General features: G+C 41.5%; 1 protein-coding gene across 9 annotated transcripts in view; it reads left to right on the plus strand.

The window, feature by feature from the left end:
• DENND5B (DENN domain containing 5B) overlaps positions 1 to 21,511 on the plus strand; it is a 96,668-nt gene that overhangs the window by 45,719 nt on the left and 29,438 nt on the right. For 4 of the 9 annotated variants that reach the window (XM_077935106.1, XM_028745844.2, XM_077935108.1 and 1 more), the window contains 6 exons: positions 5,814 to 5,923; positions 10,483 to 11,149; positions 15,388 to 15,575; positions 17,761 to 18,297; positions 19,776 to 20,007; positions 21,241 to 21,391. In XM_077935106.1, coding sequence (XP_077791232.1) covers positions 5,814 to 5,923; positions 10,483 to 11,149; positions 15,388 to 15,575; positions 17,761 to 18,297; positions 19,776 to 20,007; positions 21,241 to 21,391 — 1,885 coding nt within the window. Of the gene's footprint in view, positions 1 to 123; positions 179 to 5,813; positions 5,924 to 10,482; positions 11,150 to 15,387; positions 15,576 to 17,760; positions 18,298 to 19,775; positions 20,008 to 20,661; positions 20,737 to 21,240; positions 21,392 to 21,511 lie in introns of those variants that run through there. The other 5 variants (XM_077935103.1, XM_077935107.1, XM_077935105.1 and 2 more) reach the window with 3 other exon arrangements.

The raw sequence follows: 21,511 nt of genomic DNA on the forward strand, positions 1-21,511 counted from the left end.
ATTTGCAGAGCCACATTTTCAGTGTGTGTGATAGGAGTCATGCTTTCTAGCTGTTTCAGGTGTTAGTATGGGGGGATGGAGGAATGGAGCTAGTCAGATGTTTCTGATCTCCACTTATTGTAAGTGAAAGAGGAAAGGATGCGAGAGCTGCGATTCATTCTCATAACAGCAAATCATGGTTTGTTCCTTTTCTTCTTCCTTGTTTAAATATTATTGTAATTTTATCTGTATAACCCAAATAACAAAATAGAACTTCCGTAAAACAAACACATGGAAAACTAAACTAAACCCAAACTAAGGTTGGCATATAATGTTACACTCACAAGAAGAAACGATAAAGCTGGTTATCCGGATATTTGCGATAAGATACAGACAAAGTAAGTGGAGAGCACTGTCATGAAAAAATGAGAGAACTTGGTTTGTCTAGGCCTCCACTGAATACTCTTTGCTGTGTTTTTATGTAGCCCAAAAGTTTACTGTAGTGAAAGAGTAAATCCATTGAGAGAAAGTAGATTCACCAGGATACGCTGAAACAATTTAATTAGAATTGTCAGCTGACAGAGATGGCTGCCATGACATACAAGTCCTGTAGAATCTCCCTAAGGCGGGCAGAGATATAAAAACATATGTGGCAAAGGCACTTCAACAGAATTCGTAACTAGCTATAACTGAGAGTGTTGGAGTCTGATAAGTGGACTAGAAGGGTTTGCTGCTTTTAATTGGCATCCTATTCCTGCATTGATTACACATTTCAAATACTCCCAATGTCCAGGTTCCCAGTATATTTTCAAACCCATTTGTTTTTGGGAAAAGTGAAATATTTTAATGTTAAGCATATTTTAATCCTAATAAATATATTGTCTGCAATATTCTTGAAGCACTGTTGGCTACTTATCTAAGAACACTATATGATACAACTTTAATTTACAGCTTAATGGAGACCACTTAGCTCCCCATATAAAACAGAGAGGTGCTAATTTAACAGCAGCATCCATAACATTTAGTTACACATTTGTAAGCCTAAATTGCCCTAGATTTTGCAGGCAGACAAGAGAAACGAGTTAGCCAATTATAAATGTTTATTTTGTTCATTCTTGCATTTACATCCTTTCTTTCCTCCAAGGAGCTTGAGGTAGTATACCTGGTTTTCTCCCTTCTCATTTTATCCTCAAAACAACACTGGGAGGTAAGTTAGGCTAGAAGACAATGGCTGGCCCAAAAGACAGGGTCTTGGGGAATGCTCACTATGCAGAAAAGATGAGCCCGACGTGCACATAGGACATAATGTTCTTTTCATACCCCCTGCACATACAAAACTTTCATATTGGCATCAGAATCTTTAAATAAATGATGATCTTGCAGTATTTTGCAGTGGGAATGACTTATGGCTGCACAAAGTTCCTGCCCACCAGCCCCCTTCAGAAGGATGAATAAAATATATGCACATTCAGCTGAATACAAGGAGGTTCTTCCACATTGGTTCCTGAGCACACAGAGAAGCCTATGTTTGTGTGCTCAGGCAAACATGGGTCGGTTTCCCCTTCAGACCTTTTGCTTAGCATGTGATGGTCAGGGTGGGTCCCACGAGGACACTGGAGCCAGGGCATGAGGGCTCCCCCCTCCATGTGTCCTTAATGCATGGAAGAATAAGTTCAGAAGGTGGATGCTGACTAACAGTAACAAGTATGTTGCATCTAGGAAAGTCTTACTTTAACAATGAAATCTGTCTTGAAAGCTAGTGTAGCACAGTGCCTAAAAGTGTTGGACTTGGACCATAGTAATGTGTGCAAATCTCCATTCATCCTTGATGAAACTTTAAAGGACACTCAAAAAAATGAAATGTTACACTTGTAAGCCAGTATTTACCTTTATTGTTAGTCTAATTTTGCAACATTTGAGACTTCTAAATAGGAGAATCCACAACACTGAGAGCTTGTAATAAAACATACTGTATGATATATATTGTCAGACATTCACAGTTCTGTTTTCTGGAGTCTCATTTTTAGTAGAGTTTTCCCTTCAGCTTTATCTTCATATATTCACGAGGAAAAAATGGCAACAGATTAATAAAATACAACTTTATTGCATCACACGCATTATTATTTCTTCAATAATTTCTATCCCTGTTGCAGGTCTGCGTTGGGTGAAATCCTCTTATTGTTTTATGCTCTGCAGTTCCCATTAGTTTGCATATCACTCACAGAGTGCCACTGCAATGGTAATTTATTATAGTAGTTCTCTCTTGGATTAGGACGTAAAGGCTTACTGCCATAATACTGCCTATTATGGGATTTTAGAATGAGTGTGAGTGGGACACAACAATATTTGCAAAGGCTTAAAAGCAAATAAATTGCACCATTTTCTGTATTTCAGAACATGAGTTTGAGTGCATGGCTGCAATCCTGTGCACAGTTATCTAGCCAGGTAGTCCCAATGAGTGCATTCAGACTTGCTTTTGGCGAATAGTTTTTCATTTCCTGCATCTTGCCAAATGTGAATTAAAATAAGTTACTGAGCTAGTGCAGTTTATAAGTTAATCTTATAATTATTAACTTATGACACCCCCAAGACATGCATTCCTCACCTTTGCAGGTGCTTGAAAACGTCTTTATTTTTGCAGTACAAAGTAAGCAAAAGTAGAACTACTGGAACTCTTCTCAGGGTTTGGCTTTGTGGATTATAATTTTTTCAGCTGAGAAAGTAATTAATTCCAGTGATAGTTATCCAGCAAAATGAATTTTTTTTATCTTTAAAATTTCAAAATGTGCATGTCTCAAATACCTAGAAAAACCTACAATTATATATTAGACACCAAGATCCATATTTATTGCTATGAAGGTGATGGAGCAATTCTCATATGAGTTTTCCAAACTTCAAAGCACTGGCTGCCCTACACCACAACATATGCACCAAGCAGATAAGTCTACATAACTATACAATGTTGCTCTACAACAAGCAGTAATCTGCACCATTTGTTGCAGCGTTTTCAGTCCTTTGATTGGCAGCCTGTATACACATGTGTATTTCTGTGTGTTGTGTTGTATTTAGCCCTCCTTTGCAATTGCTTTTCAAAACTGGACCTCACTACACATTTCATCTTTTTGTGTTAGTAGCTATTATTTTTTCTAAAAAGCAAATGGGGATGAGCAGGACATTTTTGTCCAATTTAAAGCAGAGACAGGAAAATGTATGTAAATGTATATGTGTATATGTTCTGGGAAAATAACAAACTGAGAATGGCTTTTATGAGTCTTAAAATATGTTTACTGTATTAATCTTTTAGGTGTATATCCTAAACAGATATATTGCTGAAAAAATGAAAGTGGTGAATTTGATGAGACTCATAGCTGGAGATGTGTTTATTGTACATCTTTGCTAGATGGGAAGCTGTTTTATCGTGTTTTTAATATTCTGTTGGGAGCTGCCCAGAGTGGCTGGGGAAACCCAGACGGATGGGCGGGGTATGAATAATAAATTATTATAATATATTAAATTACAGCCTTCCCCTGGCACAAGTGTATTACAAGATAAACATTGGCTTGCTTCTGTGTAAAGTTTCAAAATGATCCTAACCAGCAGATTGTACCTTGCTGAGTTGAGTGAGAAGTTCAGCAGTTAACGACAGGCCATTCTGTAAGGGCAGGTATGGTTTACTAGAAGTTGCTAGACTACAGTTTCCATCTTCCCTTCCCATTGGCCATATTGGCTGGGACTGATGGGAGTTGGAGTGATAACAGCTTCTGGGGAGCTGAAGTTTAGCCACATGAGCTATGGGGCTTGAGGGTGCCTTATCTCTAAGGTGCATTTTTAATGTAGTTTTTATGATGCACGAGGATTCTGAGATAGACTTAGGTACTCCTGAAGAAATGTGGAACTACCCCAACAGAATCTTTCTTGTAGGTGATAACAAATATTCATTGTTTTCTATCTAGCATTTTATAGTAGGGATAGGGAACCTGCAGCTCTCCAGATGTTGTGGGACTCCCAATTCCCATCAGCCCCAGGCAGCTGGGACTGGGCACAGAAGTTAATTCAGGGTCTTGCCATCAACCCAACCCTTTAAAGCAGAGGAAGGGTAAGCTCCGTTGCATAGTAGAAATCTGTTCCACTAGCAGAGAGGGGGGATCCACCAGGACCATATAACACCGGTCCTAAAGGATCTTCACTGCTCTCAGTACGTTTCTGAGCACAATTCAAAGTGTTGGTGCTGACCTTTAAAGCCATCAATGGCCTCTGTCCAGTATACCTGAAGGAGCATCTCCACCCCCATCACTCAGCCCAGACACGGAGGTCCTCCTCCGAGGGTCTTCTGCTGGTTCCCTCACCAAGAGAAGTGAAGTTACAGGGGGCAGAGGACCTTCTTGGTAGTGGCACCCTCCCTGTGGAACACCCTTACTTCAGATGTCAAGGAGATAAAGAATGATAAAACTTTTAGAAGACATCTGAAGGCAGCCCTGTATCGGGTAGTTTTTAATGGTTGATGTTTTACTATGTTTTTATATATGTTGTAAGCCCCTAGAGTGGCTGGGGAAACCAAGCCAGATTGGCAAGGTAGAAATATTATTATTATTATTATTATTATTATTATTATTATTATTATTATTACTACTACTACTACTACTACTACCACCACTACTACTACTACTGCTGCTGGTGGATATTCTGCTATACTTTTGGGGTGGGTGGGGAGTGAGGGGACAGCATTGAAACTGATGGTGCTAAATTGAATGCCCTTTGCCTTGTTTCTCAACCAAGAAGAATGTAGTGGTTCACTTTTCCTTTCTGAAGTTCCCATCTCCTGAGGTTTGGCGCTATCACTGTCTAGTGCCAGCCTGAGATATTTTACCACATGAAGCAGGTGACATAAAGCACACTACCATAGGCAAGTCTCATGTGCAAGCCCAGTTGAGATAAGTTGTGGTCTCCTTATTCATCTTCTATTCAGTTGCGCTTTCCACTAGAGAACTCTGGTGACGCAAGAAGTGCAAACAGCATCTGCTTGTGGTGGGCTGATAATTATCACAATCCTACCAAGTGGCTAGAGAGAATTCAGTGCTTTCCTCCCTAATGGTGCCAATGGGGCATTTCCTGGGTTTAAATCACCTTGGCTGCTTGCTAGGATCCTAATACTTTTCAACCCCTTTCCCTTATGCTTTTCTGCATTAAAAACAACAGGGCTGCATGGTCAGTGCATAGATGCAGTTAACATGATGTCTGTTATGGTCCTTTGTAGAGATGCTGAAACGTCCAGGTCTCACTGAGCAGGAATTTTTTGAAGTGCCTTGGTGGACCTTTCTACCAGCTTTTTCTTAAGTAGACAAACATGAGCATTCCTCCCTTGGTGATGGGGAGCTGATCCCTGGATCACATTTTTTCACATTTGTTTCTTATTGCAGACACTGTTGTATGCCATGCAAGTTCATGTGTCGCCCTTCTTCCGCTGATCTTTTCGCCACTATGCTGGAGATTAGACTGAATACATTAAACTTGGGCAAGAGTATTAAGTTGCCAGTTTGGCTCACAGCCATTCTACAGCAGCCCCTAATGACGATTGTGGGTTTTCAGTGCTGCTTTTAGTAGCTTTAAAAATGCACCCACATCAGTTCAAATTACAGAGCCAAGTTAACTGAAGGAAGAAACGGCTGAATGCATCCATCTTGTGCACGTCCTAGACCTTCCTTTTCTAAAAGCCGATGAAGTAAAAACATACATGTCCTTTCCCTCTGCATTTTCTTCTTTGATCAGATGTTGAGCGGGCCAGATGTCTTGCAAACCAGTTGTTGTAACTATTGTGGCTTTTTTTTTTGTTACAGGAGAAAACTTTGACCAGAGCCCCTTAAGAAGAACTTTCAAGTCCAAAGTCTTGGCTCACTATCCCCAGAACATAGAGTGGAACCCTTTTGATCAAGATGCAGTCAACATGGTATGTAGAGAAGACTCCTTCCAAAGAGAGGGCTCCTCCTTCCATTATTTCCCCCATCTCTATAGGAAGGCTGGTTTCTCTTGCATGCTTCAGCCTTACTCTCTTCCTATCTCCTTCAGCCACAGTGTGAAAAGTAGGCTGGGGGAAAGTAGCAGCGTAGGATTTTGGTGTAGTGATTGTTTAAGGCTGCATATCAACTTGCAGCCCCCCCCTTTTTTTTTAATGCACCGAGACCCACTGAGTTCCATGAAGCTTAATTTCCAAGTAAACGTGCATAGGATTGCTGCCTAAATTTAAGCTGAATTTAAGTTTCCTTGTTGGCTTTTAGGCTGTCACACTGAACCGGTTTTCTGCTTGAAAGTATTCCTTTCAAAAAGAGTACGATTTTCAGATTATCCTTTGTCAACTGTTATTGGTGGAACACTCGTTTTGCCAGTGAATATTACTATTGTGTAAAGCAGTATTGGGCAGAATTCAGGCTTGGCAGAACCTACTGTTTTGCTTTGTTTACTAGATCCCAAATTTAGAGCTAGGTACAAAATAGTGGCAAGGGATTTATTATTGGAATTATGGAGCAATCTGTCTGTGAAGCTTCCTCCCTTACTTCTTTGTGTCCCAAATGCATTCAGAAATTCAGCATGCCTCTTGTATTCAGAGCCACCTGGTGATCCCATCTACATTTCAAGGTTAAGGCTCCTCTTATCAGCAAGCACAGCCATAGAATCATAGAATTGTAGAGTTAGGAAGAACCCAAGGGTTATCTAGTCCAACCCCCTGCAATGCAGGAAAGCACCCATGACAGATGACCGCCCAACCTCTGCTTAAAAACCTCCAGGGTTTGTTTATTTATGCTCCTGACTCTTAAGCAGTCTACTGCCCCAGACTTTACAAGCCTCCTTCCCTCTCTTCCCTGTTTTCTCTCCCTCCCGTTGTCCCCTTATATAAGCTCTCAGTTCACCACATTCATGCTCATTTCCTCTATTCTTGCTTCAGTCAGTATCTTGTTTGTTCCTTCTCCTCCTTCTCATGCTCACTCACACATTCACTCTCTCTCTCACAGGCTTTCATTCATTCATTCATCACTTGTTTTGCTCCTGTTTCCCTTCTGGGCTCCACACCCGGGGTGTCCCTCCCTCCCTCCCTTTACCCTCTGTCAGTCTGAGCAGCGCTTTATCTCCTTTACCTGTAAGTCACTTCCTGCCTGACCTGCTCACCTCTGCATGTTGGAGAGGAAGCCTCTCTGCCCCTCAATGCACTTGCTCGATGCAGAAATTTATTCTTAGTACCAGAACTAAGCTCAGTCCTGTCATACAGAACTGTTGAACACCTTAACTTGTAATACCCATGTAAACACAGAAGTTCACTGTGTAGTTTTTATTCTGTGCAGAATGGTCTACAGCAGGGGTCCGCAAACTTTTTCAGCAGGGGGCCGGTCCACTGTCCCTCAGAGCTTGTGGGGGGCCAGACGATATTTTGAAAAAGAAAGAAAGAACGAATTTCTATGCCCCACAAATAACCCAGAGATGCATTTAAAATAAAAGCACACATTCTACTCATGTAAAAACACCAGGCAGGCCCCACAAATAACCCAGAGATGCATTTTACATAAAAGGACACATTCTACTCATGTAAAAACATGCTGATTCCCGGACCGTCCCCGTGCCGGATTGAGAAGGCGATTGGGCCGCATCCGGCCCCTCTGCTCCTTATCAGAACCAAGTCAAAACCAGAACAGGCTACTTTAGGCCTTCTTCACTTCCTGACCTATTAATGACACCATTCTATATGATGATGGGGTGAAAACAATGTGCTAAGATAAATAATCCTTATGGAGCTGCTTCTGCCCCAAATCTTGTTTGTTGTAATTTTAAGGGCTGGGGAATAAAAGCCTCACTTCAGAGAGCATTTCTCTGTCCCCCGCTAACAATAACCATAGGCAGTTGCTAGCTTTCGTTGCTCTTTTTCTTTCAGTATTAGTTTTGTCATTGCCTTGCATTTCTGCCTGCCTTTTATATAAATAGCAATTGGTGGTCTTCCTTGGAGGCGAATGCACGAGCTTTTTTGAAGGTTAGCCCATGGGGGAACTTTCTGGGACTGCTGGATGCTAAACGGATTGCAAATGGCTTCTGAGAAATCTAGTTCATGGAAAAGGAGATAGGAAGGGGGAATCCTTTTACTAAACTGCAGCTCTCCATTTGTACTGAACCATGCAGGATGTAACACACATTGAAACCTCTGTTTTCTCACATACAGCAATGGCTGCTTTTCGTCCTGCACTTAAATTATGGGGGAAATCCCAGGTGACTCATGTCCTTATCCATTGGCAAATGTAAATGTTCCCAAGCTGTTGCTTCTTATCCTTTCTTGCTTATTCCCCATCCCTACCCTGAGAATTAGTATTAAGTCCTTTCTATGTGACTATTTTAGGATCTATGCACCTGGAAACGTAAGGGTGAGTAAGTCATAGCCCTGAAAAATGGTAAATCCTGCCGCAATCACTACCCTTGCTTGATCTACTCCCTACTGGCAGAATATTATTGGCTAGAATTGCAGTCTAATGAATATATGTTCATTTAATGTATTATTTCTTGGTTTGATTCCATTTGTGAATCACATCCCATATAATATCTCAAAGAATTTTCACAGGAAAAAAACATCAATGAAAACATGTGTGTTTATGAATAGACACACATTTTCCTAACTTGTAAGTGTGCTTTTGACAAGAAAGAGCTGATTCCTCACTCTAGACAGTGACAAGACCCTTCTGCAAGTCCCTTTCACCACAATACCTCAGGAGGACCACAAACAGAATTCCTTCCCCATCATTAGGATTGTGTTGTCTGGCACTAGAGGAGGTGCACATGCAGGAACTTGTGCCCTCAAGCTCTTTAGGGCTTTATAAATGATTGTCAATACCTTGAATTGTGGCCACTAGCTTACAGGCAGTCCTTGCTTTGCACATACTAAATGCCCAACAAGACTCAGTCTCTGGGTTGTGGGTTCAAGCCCCACGTTGGGCAAAAGATTACTGCATTGCAGGAGGTGGGACTGGATGATCCTCATAGTCCCTCCAAACTACAGTTCTGTGATTTTGTATGTGTGTTTACTGTGGACGTACACATCCCACAAGGGCTTGTGTTACACATGATCTCTCTCTCACGTGCATACACCCAGGCACACGCAAATTATATATAAATATTTTGAATCTCCCGTTAAGTGGCAGACAAGCCCACATCATATACCTCAGTGAGGCATTTCCAAATTTATGCTTCCTTCCATAGATGTTGTCCAATATACCCCAAATGTATTTTGTTGTTGTTGAATCAATCTCAGTTTTAAATCTAGCCTGGAAAATCTCTGATTGCAGGATGTGGTGGCAAAAATGCTGCTCTGTGAGCATTAACAATCTGGAAACATTTTGAATGAATGCGTGGCTGCCATCCAGAAATAGCCTTTGTTGACATGAACCATAAAATTGTAACACAGGCTATCAGTTAAATGAAATTAAACCCTGCTACTGAGTCATAGCCATACTGTTCTATGCATTAACTGTAAAAGGGATTTTGAGGACCCAGTCTGGATGACTCACGGTGATGACAATACTAGATCTACACTTGTAGGTCTCACTGTTCTGCTTCCGGTGCCAATGGTTGAGTTGCATTTCACATCTGGTAAATCAGTAATTTTAGTGTTCTCTGTAGCTAGCGGCATTGAATGAGAATAATGGAATTTTACCTTGTTGGCTGCTAAATACAGTTATGCTTTGCCTTTATCTTTACAGTCAGTGGTGTCCAAACTTTTTTCAAAGAGGGCCAGATTTGATGAAGTGAAGGGCTTTTTTTAGGATTGAAGTTGTTGAGGTTTTTTAGGATTTTACCCCAGGAAATAAACTGCCAGAGGCCGGATTAAACCGACGGGCGGGCTGTATTCGGCCCCCGAAACAGACTTTGGACATGCCTGCTTTACACCTATGCTTCCACTACCAAAATTAATAAGAACATACATTTCTTTGTAACTTGTATAAAGTTGCTGCAGCTATTTGTTCCATGGGGAATCCTGGTTGGGTTTTCCTTTTTTCTGATTGCAGTTTCCTTGAACAATTCAGCTTTTGCTTGCTTAATTTTTTTACCAGTAAATTTTGCTCCCTTTTAAGAATTATGTATACTCCACATAATTCTGACAAAGGAAATAGAGGAGCTCTTGTTCGCTGCTTTATGGAGATACTCACATTTAACTCATGAGGCTGTAAATGAATTTATGAACGGTGGCAAATGGCCGTTGCAGTATAATTGTGCAAAGTCATTCCGTTTGCTTCATAAAAAATACAAATTAAAGGCAATGTCCTTTTGTGCTTGAGGCTGGGAATCTTATTTTCAAGAGTGCAGATTTTTTTAAATTAACAAGATGGCTTTCTCCAACTTCTTCTGCCAGAAGCATCTCCGTGAGCTCCTGGGCATTGCATTGGGGCCTGCACAAGAGAAACATCCTTGTGGGTTATACCAGGTGAAATTAGATGAGCTACTGATGTGCTGTGTCCCCCCTCCCCACTCTTCTTGCAGTTATGTATGCCCAAAGGGCTATCCTTCAGGACTCAAACCGATAACAGAGACCCCCAGTTCCACTCGTTCATCATTACCCGGGAAGACGGTTCCCGCACTTACGGGTTCGTACTCACCTTTTACGAGGAGGTCACCAGCAAGCAGATTTGCACAGCTATGCAGACGCTTTATCAAATGCACAACGCAGAGCAATGCAACAGCGTCTGCGCCTCGTCGTCGTGCAGCATGGACTCCCTGGCAAGCAGCCTCGACGAAGGGGACTCCACGTCGCTGGCCAAGATGCAGCGCTACAACTCCTACGATATCAACAGGGACACGCTCTACGTCTCCAAGTGCATTTGCCTCATTGCTCCCCTTCCTTTCATGCAAGCCTGCAAGAAATTCCTCATCCAGCTTTACAAGGCAGTCACCTCCCAGCAACCTCCACCTTTACCCCTGGAGAGCTACATCCATAACATTCTTTATGAGGTGCCCCTTCCGCCTCCAGGAAGGTCTCTCAAATTCTACGGGGTCTATGAGCCTATCTTTTGCCAGAGGCCTGGGCCTAATGAACTCCCGCTATCCGACTACCCTCTCCGGGAGGCCTTTGAGTTATTGGGCTTGGAGAACCTCATCCAGGTTTTTACGTGTGTTCTCCTAGAAATGCAGATCCTTCTTTATTCTCAAGGTAAGCTGACTTAACTTTTAGTTCAATCGGGTTGCTGAGTTTTCGTCTAACTTGCCCACACGAATGGTAATAGCGGGTGGTGTTTTTTTCAGAAACAGTGTTTTTAAAAGAACTAACCTGAAACAGCCTAACAATATCTTTTAGAGCCAAATGCATATATCTTAACAGAGTGCTCTGCATTCTCCTACAAATTTAGTCTAAGCACCAACTGAAGATTCACCATCGTTGCAAAGGCTGTGAGTGTCTTCCAAGAAAATTATAACCTTCAGGAGTACAGCAGTTTCTGTGGAAAGACATTGTTTATTTTTGGGTGTTAACCCTTTTAACTGCTTAGCTCAGAGCATTTCACACCAATATTTTTCTTAACATATTTTAAATAGTTTGCAGGGTCTTCTGGACTGACTTTTAAAAGCAATTACCTCACTTTTTAATTTTTCTTCTGTATCTGAATTTCTGTGCTGCCCCTTTGAAGGCATGTGTGTGTGTGCATGCATGTATTTTATTTGCTTATATATCATGTGTGTGTCATGAATATTGTGGGAAAGTGTGTGTTCCAACATTTTCAAACTTATCCTGTTCTGAGGCTGTTAGTACAGCTTCCTGAGGATAAGTGACAAATGCTACCAGCACAAGATTGCTACCAGAGAGGGGTGAATTAAATTGTTAACTCTGCAGAAAGGAGGAAATCTGTTTCGGATGTGTGCCTGCAAGCAATTTAAAGAAGAGTTTGAATTCTCCTGGCCTTGCAATTTAAGCCTTTTTCTGTTCATGGGCATTTATTTGTTGTTATTTAATTTAAAGATTCATATTCTTCCAGGGCAGTTTATAAAAACAAGATACTACATAAAATTAAAACATAACTAATAACTAGGGGGGAGGGGAGAGGATTTTGTAATTATAGAGGGGAAAGTTTTAAGATTGTAAAAAAATGTGGAAGAACAAACATTTCTTTGCCTGCACTGAAAGGACAGCAATGTTGGTGCCAGATAGATGAATTTAAGCAGGTTTATCTAATGTGCTGCCATCCAGATGTGGGGCTACAGTCCCCATCATCCCTGTCTATTGGCCATGCGGTCTGGGGACACTGCATTGGCTACCCCCTAATTTATTTATTTTGCATATTAAATGTGTAGCCCATTCTCCCTCCCAAAGGAGCCCGGAACTGCAACCACCAGAAAGTTAAGATAGAATTAAAAATAAAACAACAACAAAATAACTATGTTTTTAAATAGCATTTAAGAAGAAAAACATCTGAAACAGTTTTTACAACAAATAAGGTAATATATACATTAAAAAACAAAACTCTCCAAAACTTTTTCCATCTTTTCACATTTTGGAACATTTTTCTTTTATGAAATTGGTGATAAGTGTTCAGGATATGTGAGGAAGAGTGTGCATGATTGTTGCTTGCCAGACCTTATGGGAGGAGCCACATTTTCACATTCCGCCACTGGGGAAAACTCATTTTGTGGTTTTGTAAGACAGAGCCTTCTCTGTGGTGGCACCCTGTCTTTGGAAGGCCAGTATTGTCATCCTTCTGGTGCCTGGCTAATTCTTTTTAAATTTTCTGAGGCTTTCAAAGTTTTTGTATGTATTAATACATTTAGATCCTGCCTTTCCTCCCAGGAGCTCAAGATGGCATATGCAGACCTCACAACCACCCTGTGAGGTAGATCAGGCTGAGAGACAGTGCTTGGCCCAAAGTCACCCAGTGAGCTTCGGGGCTGAGTGGTGATTTGAACCCTGGTCTCCCAGGTCCTGGTCCAGCACTCTTAACCACTACACCACCTTGTCCCTTGATTAATGTTTAGCTGATTAGTAGTTCAGCCTTCTCAGCTATTTTTAGGCGGCTGTATTTGTTCTGATGTTGAATTCTATTATGTGTTATTTGTATTATTTGGTTGTTTTATAACCTGTATAGCTGGATTTATTTTCAACAAATAATTAAATTGTTTATTTGCTGTTCCCTTTCAAAAAGTACATTTTCCTAAGCTTCCGCCCTCCTGAGAAGGCTTCATTGTGCCAGAGATAAAGAGGGAGTTTGGGCTGCCAGTGCCGCCCCTAGCAATTTTAAATTCCTGGCTGAATACTGATCAAATTGTTTTTCTGTGCTGAAAGCCTGGCAATATACTCTGATGTAGATAAGGCATAAAAAGAGATAATATACTTGAGAGGCAGTGGTTTTTATTTTGCTCATTAACGCTCCTCCAGCAGAGAGGTAATAAATAGGAAGCTATTCAGCTAATGGGAGGCAGTATAAAAGTGTAGAGATGGCGCACATGCATCTAGAATGGATTTGACCTGTGCTTTCCAAGCTAATACTTCTAGAGGCCATTCGAAATGTAGTTTACAATGGTAGCCTCCCTCTTCTAAAGCCATATTTACAGCTGTGTAAAGTTTGGACATGGGTGGCGCTGTGGGTTAAACCACAGAGCCTAGGGCTTGCCAATCAGAAGGTCGGCAGTTCGAATCCCTACAACGAGGTGAGCTCCCATTGCTCGGTCCCTGCTCCTGCCAACCTACTGGTTTGAAAGCACAAAGTGCAAGTAGATAAATAGGTACCACTCCGGCGGGAAGGTAAACAGCGTTTCCATGTGCTGCTCTAGTTTGCCAGAAGCGGCTTAGTCATGCTGGCCACATGACCCAGAAGCTGTACACCAGCTTCCTTGGCCAATAAAGCGAGATGAGTGCCGCAACCCCAGAGTCGTCTGCGACTGGACCTAATGGTCAGGGGTCCCTTTACCTTTACCTTAAAGTTTGGGAACGGAATATTTGAGAAGAGGGTGCGTTTCCTTCCATATGGCACCCTGGTGTAGTGCTGTTAGTAAACATTTCAGTATTTCTTTTGACACCTTTGGACTATGTGCTTGTAAGTCATAGGACTTGTTCTGTTGTGGGAAAAGGCATAAGACCTGTCTTTGTTAATATGACTGTGTGTGTGTGCTCGCACACGCACGGGCACACACACAAAAAATTAATATAGTGGTGCCTCGCAAGACGAAATTAATCCATTCCGCGAGTCTCTTCGTCTTGCGGTTTTTTCGTCTTGCGAAGCACGGCTATTAGCGGCTATTAGCGGCTTAGCGGCTATTAACGGCTTAGCGGCTTAGCGGCTATTAACGGCTTAGTGGCTTTAAGAAAAAGGAAACAAACTCGCAAGAACTTGCAAGACGTTTCGTCTTGCGAAGCGAGCCCATAGGGAAATTCGTCTTGCGGAACGACTCAAAAAACGGAAAACCCTTTCGTCTAGCGAGTTTTTCATCTTGCGAGGCATTCGTCTTGCGGGGCACCACTGTAGTTGTGAAGGAGTCTAAACTGTGGGAATCCATTCTTAATTAACCAACTAGAGTTAATATGAATACAACTGTTCCGACTCAAGAAGAGAAATTTAATCACTGTTAACTCTGGTGAGCCACTTGATCATTTTCAGTTGGGATATATTTTACATTCATGTTAAACCTTCACTTAGAGCCCCCTCCCCTTCAGAATCATTTGCACTTTCTCATATGGAAGAAGTAGTCAAAGATCAGATTGGAATTGTTGGAACAGTATTGGGCAGCATGAAAAGAAGAACACTTTATATCAGTTATTGTAGAAACATCCTTTCTGGCTAGAAACTTAATAGAATACACAGGAATAAAATGCTGACAGGGTACTAGTGAGTTTGAGAGTACTGGCTTGGAATCTTGTTTTAAAAATAAGTCCTAGGGTGCATTTCACGTTTGTGTAGTTAGTTCTGATTTTCCGTCAAGGTGGATTTGCAGGCTGCCTCGCTTCCTGGAGGCTGCTAACACGTGAGCTGAAAATTCAGCCTAATGAACAATTATGAGCAAAAACGGGCATGACAGCAGTTGCTCCCCTTGCTGTTGGTTCCTTTCTTGTCCCATCTGCATATTGCTCTTCCTCTGGCAATTCAACAGAGCAATGTACATAATTCCGCTTTGCCGTTCTCCTGGTGTTCATCTTAAATTCACTTTTTAAATTTTGTATCATAGCTGGATGTGTCTATTAAAATTTCATAGCTTTCTTTGTGTAATAGTTCTGGAGTTAATATTTCAATCCGTTTTAAACAAGCAGCGAGCTCGTGCCGCACACTTAAATCAAGCTGACGAATCGCCGCAAAACGTGCTCTGTGGGTTTAAGAATTGCTCTGCACTTGCCATCTGTCTAATGCTGAAGTGTTGATGGCTTTTTAAGAGGAACGATATAGTAATTCTGTCTTGGTTTGCTCTGTTTAGACTACCAGCGACTGATGACGGTTGCAGAAGGGATCACCACGCTGCTGTTCCCATTTCAGTGGCAACATGTCTACGTCCCCATCCTCCCAGCCTCTCTCCTGCATTTCCTCGATGCTCCTGTACCTTACTTGATGGGCCTGCAGTCGAAGGAGGGAACAGACCGTTCCAAACTGGAGCTTCCCCAAGAGGTGACTGTTGCACACTGCTGAACCTTAGGACTGTGTTCAGTGCTGAATATTGGCAACCTGAGTTCAGGATGCCTTCTTTTGTTGTTAAAACTTGCCGTGAGCTATATATAATTCCACATGGGTATTCCTGGTTTTTCTGTGCATTTGTAGCAAACCCATGGGCTCTGTATTTGGACATGGATCCTCTCTGGATAGGAACATCAGAGTAAGGCTTTAGGAATGCAATCTAAATATTGTATTTTTACTCAGTCCAAGAACAAGATTTCTTTAGGTGCAGCTGTGGCACAAAAACATTTTTACACTGTCATTGTTTACATGTCCTGGCACTTCAGAAGTTGTTTTTTTTTTTTTAATGGTCTTTCTGACTATTGGGCTATGAAGAAGCATATTCCCTGACTAGTTTTGTACCATTTGTTGTGTGGAAGTAGCTCCATCTACCCAGCCAAGCCCCAGTAGCATTGAATTGCCTTTTTCCAGTTTGTGTGTGTGTCCCATTTATTAGTGCTGCTGGCCATCACCAGTCATTTAATTTAGTTTATTACTGTTGACAGCTGTTTCCCTGCATCTCTTCCTGTTTCTAGCAAGGTGGTTCAAATATATATTCATGCCACTTGTTAGGATTTTATCTCAAGTGCACAAAGGTTTTATTTTTAGCCACAAGAGTGTGGCGCTTGGCCTGAACAATGAAAGGAACACTGAAATGAACCTTTGTTCACCAGTATTTGTGTGCCAAAAGACCGAATGGTTTTACCATCTTGTGGAAAGCGCTGTTTCAAAATGCCACCATTAAATGCAGCCCCTCAGCTTCTCCCCTTCTCTGTTACCTAGAGTCATTTTTCAGTGGGTGTAGGAGTAGAAAGAAAAGACTAAAAATCAGATACCATTAACAGTTTCAGTCTGCCTTGCATAAAAGACTACCTCACCTCCCTAGTGTATGGGAATGTGCAACATGGAGTTGAGCTTATCTTGTAGATCCTCCTTGTACACTCAATTTATTTTGGCATTTTATCTCTCCCATGTTATTATTGACATAAGGGTCGACTATAAAATAATAAATGCAGGTCCTCATCCTCACAATATAATATTGTAAAAAGAAAAGATAAAGCTAACGCTCAAATAAACTATAATGTAGTTTTATAAAATCTCAACACCTAATGCTTGGGAAAGTAATTAAGCTGACACCGAAAAGATAACACCGTAGATGCCAGTTGAACTTCTGAACCTTGCAGTCCTTCCCTGCTTCATGTCCTGTGTTTAAAATATATCTTTAAGCATATGAGGCAGCTAATTAATGTAATTTGGGGATTTAGTTCAGATTCCTGCCTTTTCCTTCCTGTGAGAAGCGCATTGCAAGTGGACTTCTTCAACACACCCTAGAGAAAACAACCGAGTGCTGGTACCAATTAAATATCAGTTCAAAGACTGACTAGAGTGAGTTGCCGTTGCCCTTGTGAATATCTAGGTCTCCTCTGTTATGCTACTTTGTCATGGTTGGTACATCTGAGGCCTCAGCTCTCTTGCGGGGAAACAAGCTGGATTCAGCACAGCAAATTCATGAGCAATGAATTTCAGACTCAAGCTGAGTCGTGGGGGTGGGGAATAGTAATCTCTTCCAAGGCACCACACTTTATTTTGAGGGTTTACTGGTTTATGTAAAAGTTGGGTTACTTTATATTTCCAAACAAAAGATCCCCGTGTATGTGGTGGAACCACTGTGTATATTTTTGAAGGCAGCCTCACTGTTGGACAGGCGACAAACATTTGGACACTACTAGAGGGGAGCCAATGGCTCATTCTTGGGTTTTCTATATTAGTACATAAGTGGGAGAGAATATTTGGATTAAGCTGCCTCTGGCATGGATATTTTGCCCATACCCCAATCAGTTGGAAAGGTTTGTTTTGTTTTGTTTTGTTTTGTTTTGTTTTGTTTGTTTAAAGTCTTCCCAAGGATTTCCCTGTAAAGACATCCCTGCCTGTTCAAAGTGACTTCTGAATATTTTATGTCTGCTGATGGGTTATCATTACCTATGTATTTCTTATGTTGCCGTTGTTGATGTGATACTTGAAGTTGCATTTTTTAGTGTGTTGATGATTAGTATATTTCAAACACTCTGTCTCCAAGAGACTATTTCTGTATTAGGCAACTAATACATATAATAATAATATTTTGCTTTCCCCCCTCCAGGCTAACCTCTGCTTCGTGGATATCGATAACCACTTTATTGAGTTACCAGAGGAACTTCCTCAGTTTCCCAACAAGCCGGATTTCATCCAGGAAATCTCCGAAGTTCTGCTTCAGTTTGGTATTCCCCTTGAGGGCACCCTCCATTGTAGCGAGAGTGCCACCAAGTTTAAGAACCTAGTCCTCAATGACTTGGCCAATGACAAAAAAAATGGGAACGTACCAAGCAACACCATCAACATGTATGAGTTGCTCAAGGGCAATGAGACTATTGCCCGCCTCCACGCTTTGGCCAAGAGAACAGGGGTGACAGTGGATAAAATGAGCATCAACATTCCTCTGGAAGAGAAGGAAAGGAATGTTAAGCTCCAGTGTGAAGACGGGGAGCTGAGGGACTACAAACTGAACGTTCAGCTACGAGAGGTCTTCGCCAACCGCTTCACGCAGATGTTTTCTGACTATGATGCTTTCGTCATTCAAGCGGCGCAAGACAGGGAATCATGGCTGACCAACAGGGAACAGATGCAAAATTTTGACAAAGTAAAAGCAGCCAAATATTTTCATTGTAACAGTCAGTTCAGTTGCCTTGCCTTTTGAAGGCTCGGTGCTCAGTGGTAGAGCACATGATCTCATTTGCAGCGTCCTAAGTTCAGTCCCCTATCTCTGGTTTAAAGGATCCCCAAATACTTTTTGAGTTAGAGAATACTGAGTTAGATCAGCCAAACGGTTTGGCATTAAGGCAGCTTCATGTCGATAGTTATATTATGTATTTAGATTCTCTTCCCATTCAAAGAGCAAAAGCTCTTTTCTTTTTGAATTTTGGCACCACAAATTGCTTAGCAAGTGTAAATGGGGATGGCTGTTATTTAGGTCAGGAGTGAGGAACCTATGGCTTTCCAGATGTTGTTGGGCTCTGTTAACATCCAGACTCCCACCCACTCCCACATGGCCAGTTGTCAGGAGTGATGGGAGCTGTGGTAAAGCAGGTCCCCTCACCCATGATTTAGATGCAGCCTGGTTTTGTCTAGGCCTTGTTAGGTGACTGGTTTATTTTTCTTACTAGAAAGTACTTCAATTGCATGTTGAGTAAGAGGAGGAGTACTTGAGGAGGCAGATGATGAAATAACTTCTCAAATTGATCCAAAATGATGCTGACATGGATTCTTCTCCTTTTTGAACCATAGATTTGGTGTGGAAAATTTATCAGAATCTTGTGGGATTTCTTTATTGGCAGTAATGGCAAAGGCGTCCTTCCTTTGTTCAAAAATATATATATTTATGGAGTAGTCTTTGTGACCAAGTCAAAGCTATCATTTCCTTGGGTGAGATATTTGGCCCTGAGTATCTGCCCTGAAAAGAGTGCCTCTCAGCCAACTATGGTAACCATTCTGTGTAATAAGAATAAAAAGTAGCAAATAGGAACTCTAGACTGGTGAGACATTTTGGACTGGAGATCTTGGTGCAATGATGTTTTTTATTTTCTTATCTCTGACACTGTTTGTTGTGTCACATTAAACCATAGTTTAAAATAAACTATGGTTAAATGTGAACAAGTTCCCATGATGCTCCTCCCTCTCCTGTTGAGGCTGCTACACTGCAGGCGAACAGACCGTTGTCTGGCTTGTGTCCTCTGAACTTGGGCTTATGAATTGTTTCCTCCAAAGAATCTTGAGTATTAAGACGAGAACAGATCTTGGTGATTGCTTGTAGCTTTATGGGAGGAAACAAACCACAAGTCTGGGTTTGGATGACGTCGTAAGCCAGACTGCAGGCTGTTTCATTCGTAGTGCAGCTTGAGCAGGGGAGGAATGCTACAGAACTGCCTGAGCTCATTGGCATTAAACCATAGTTTCTTTTCAATTTGGTTTAGTGTGACGTGCCAACTAGGTCACTGTTTGCTATTGGGCTATGCATGCTCCCTGTGAAAGTATGCTTGGGACATAATTGGACAATTACTGAAATGGAAAACAAGTATACTGCAAGGTGTAACTTTTTCTTTTGGGTTCCCTCAACTCTAGGCTTCATTTCTCTCTGACCAACCTGAGCCTTACCTCCCATTCCTCTCACACTTCATTGAAACTCAAATGTTTGCAACATTCATCGACAATAAAATTATGTCCCATTGGGAAGAAAAAGATCCATTTTTGCGGGTGTTTGATTCCCGAATCGAGAAGATAAGGCTGTATAATGTCCGGGTTCCTTCACTAAGAACGTCTACATATCAGAAGTGCAACACACTGAAAGAAGCAGGTATGTACAGGTCTATCAGTTGTCAGTGTACAAGCTTCAAAAGAGAGAGAGAGAAAGAGAGAAAGAGAGAGAGAGAGAGAGAGAGAAAGAAAGAAAGAAAGAAAGAAAGAAAGAAAGAAAGAAAGAAAGAAAGAAAAAGAAAGACTAGCTACTCAGAAGTTGTATTTTACCCTATTTGATTTAGTTTATGATATTCATTTGCTTTAATTTATATCCCTCCTTTGAGTCCCCTTCACCACCTTTGAGGCACCTTACAGTGCAGTAAAACAAAAAGGAGCAATGCAAAACACCTCAAGAAAAACAAAGCTTTAAATTGGGTTAGTACAATCTGAGAGTTCATGGAAACCAGCAGGAGAATCTGAATTAAAAATCTAACTTGCCAGCCCACCCACTAAAACCTTCTACAATAAAAAAATGTTGACTGGATCCATTTAGAATGTAGAAGTCCCCGTGGAGGGATTTAGCTGTGCAATTCCTTTTTACCTGTGAAAGCTATGCTAGTGTCACTGAAGGTATTTATTGCAGCTGGCTAGATACGATCTGTCAAACTGTGTTGTTTTTCCATTTTCTTTTATCTTTAGAAATGAAACACTGGGATTTAAATAGCCAAACAAGAAAGTTTAATTTGTGTTTGACACCATTTTAAATTTTCAGGTCTGCTTTTTCTTCGGAGGCTGGTTTCGGTTGATATGGTGGCACCAGAACCTCGTGCGCTTCAAGTTGATAGTAGTATCAAGCTTCCTTCTGATCTCTTAACCCCACAGATCTGAATCCAACACCCAGTGTTTGTTTGACTAACACACAGGCATGGAATCTTGTGTTCCTTCACCTCCAGCGTTTTGCTCCAGTTGTTCACCAAGGAACAGAGTTGGTTTTGAATATGGACATACTGATATTTCAGCCCGCGTTTTGAGAAGCAGCTTCCCTCATTCCCATTTAGCAATGATGACTCAAGCGATATGCTGTCGGTGAACATATTTTTTATGATTCCCTAATAGTAAGCATGGTCCTGTCTACTAATGGCCTTTTCTTTTGAGGAATCCTATTCGGAATAAGGGAATTTCCCTTAAAAAAGGGAAAAGTTGACAGCTCTGGTTCTTGCCTCACCTGTATAGACTGACCACAACTTACCTCAGGTGTGCTGGCTCCAGAGATAGATCCTGCCTGTGGAAGAAAAGTTCCTTGGTTTCAGTTAACTAAAAAAGAAATTTGTGTGTTAATTACTATTTTCAGCTCAGGCCATTGAACAGCGGCTGACGAAGATTGATCACACTGCAATCCACCCTCATTTGCTTGATATGAAGATAGGCCAAGGCAAATATGAACAAGGCTTCTTCCCTAAGCTTCAGTCAGACGTGCTGGCAGCTGGGCCTACCAACAACAAGTAAGCGTTTGCAACTGTAATAACCCCTTGGAATGCATGGGAATAGTTCTTTCAGTGTAGTCTCTACGCTGCTTTGCCGATTTAGGATTCTGTTCCCTCAGTCACTGAAAAAACCCCCAG

This window comes from Podarcis muralis, chromosome 10 (genome assembly GCF_964188315.1).
Source record: "Podarcis muralis chromosome 10, rPodMur119.hap1.1, whole genome shotgun sequence".
NCBI classification, from domain to species: Eukaryota; Metazoa; Chordata; class Lepidosauria; order Squamata; family Lacertidae; genus Podarcis; species Podarcis muralis.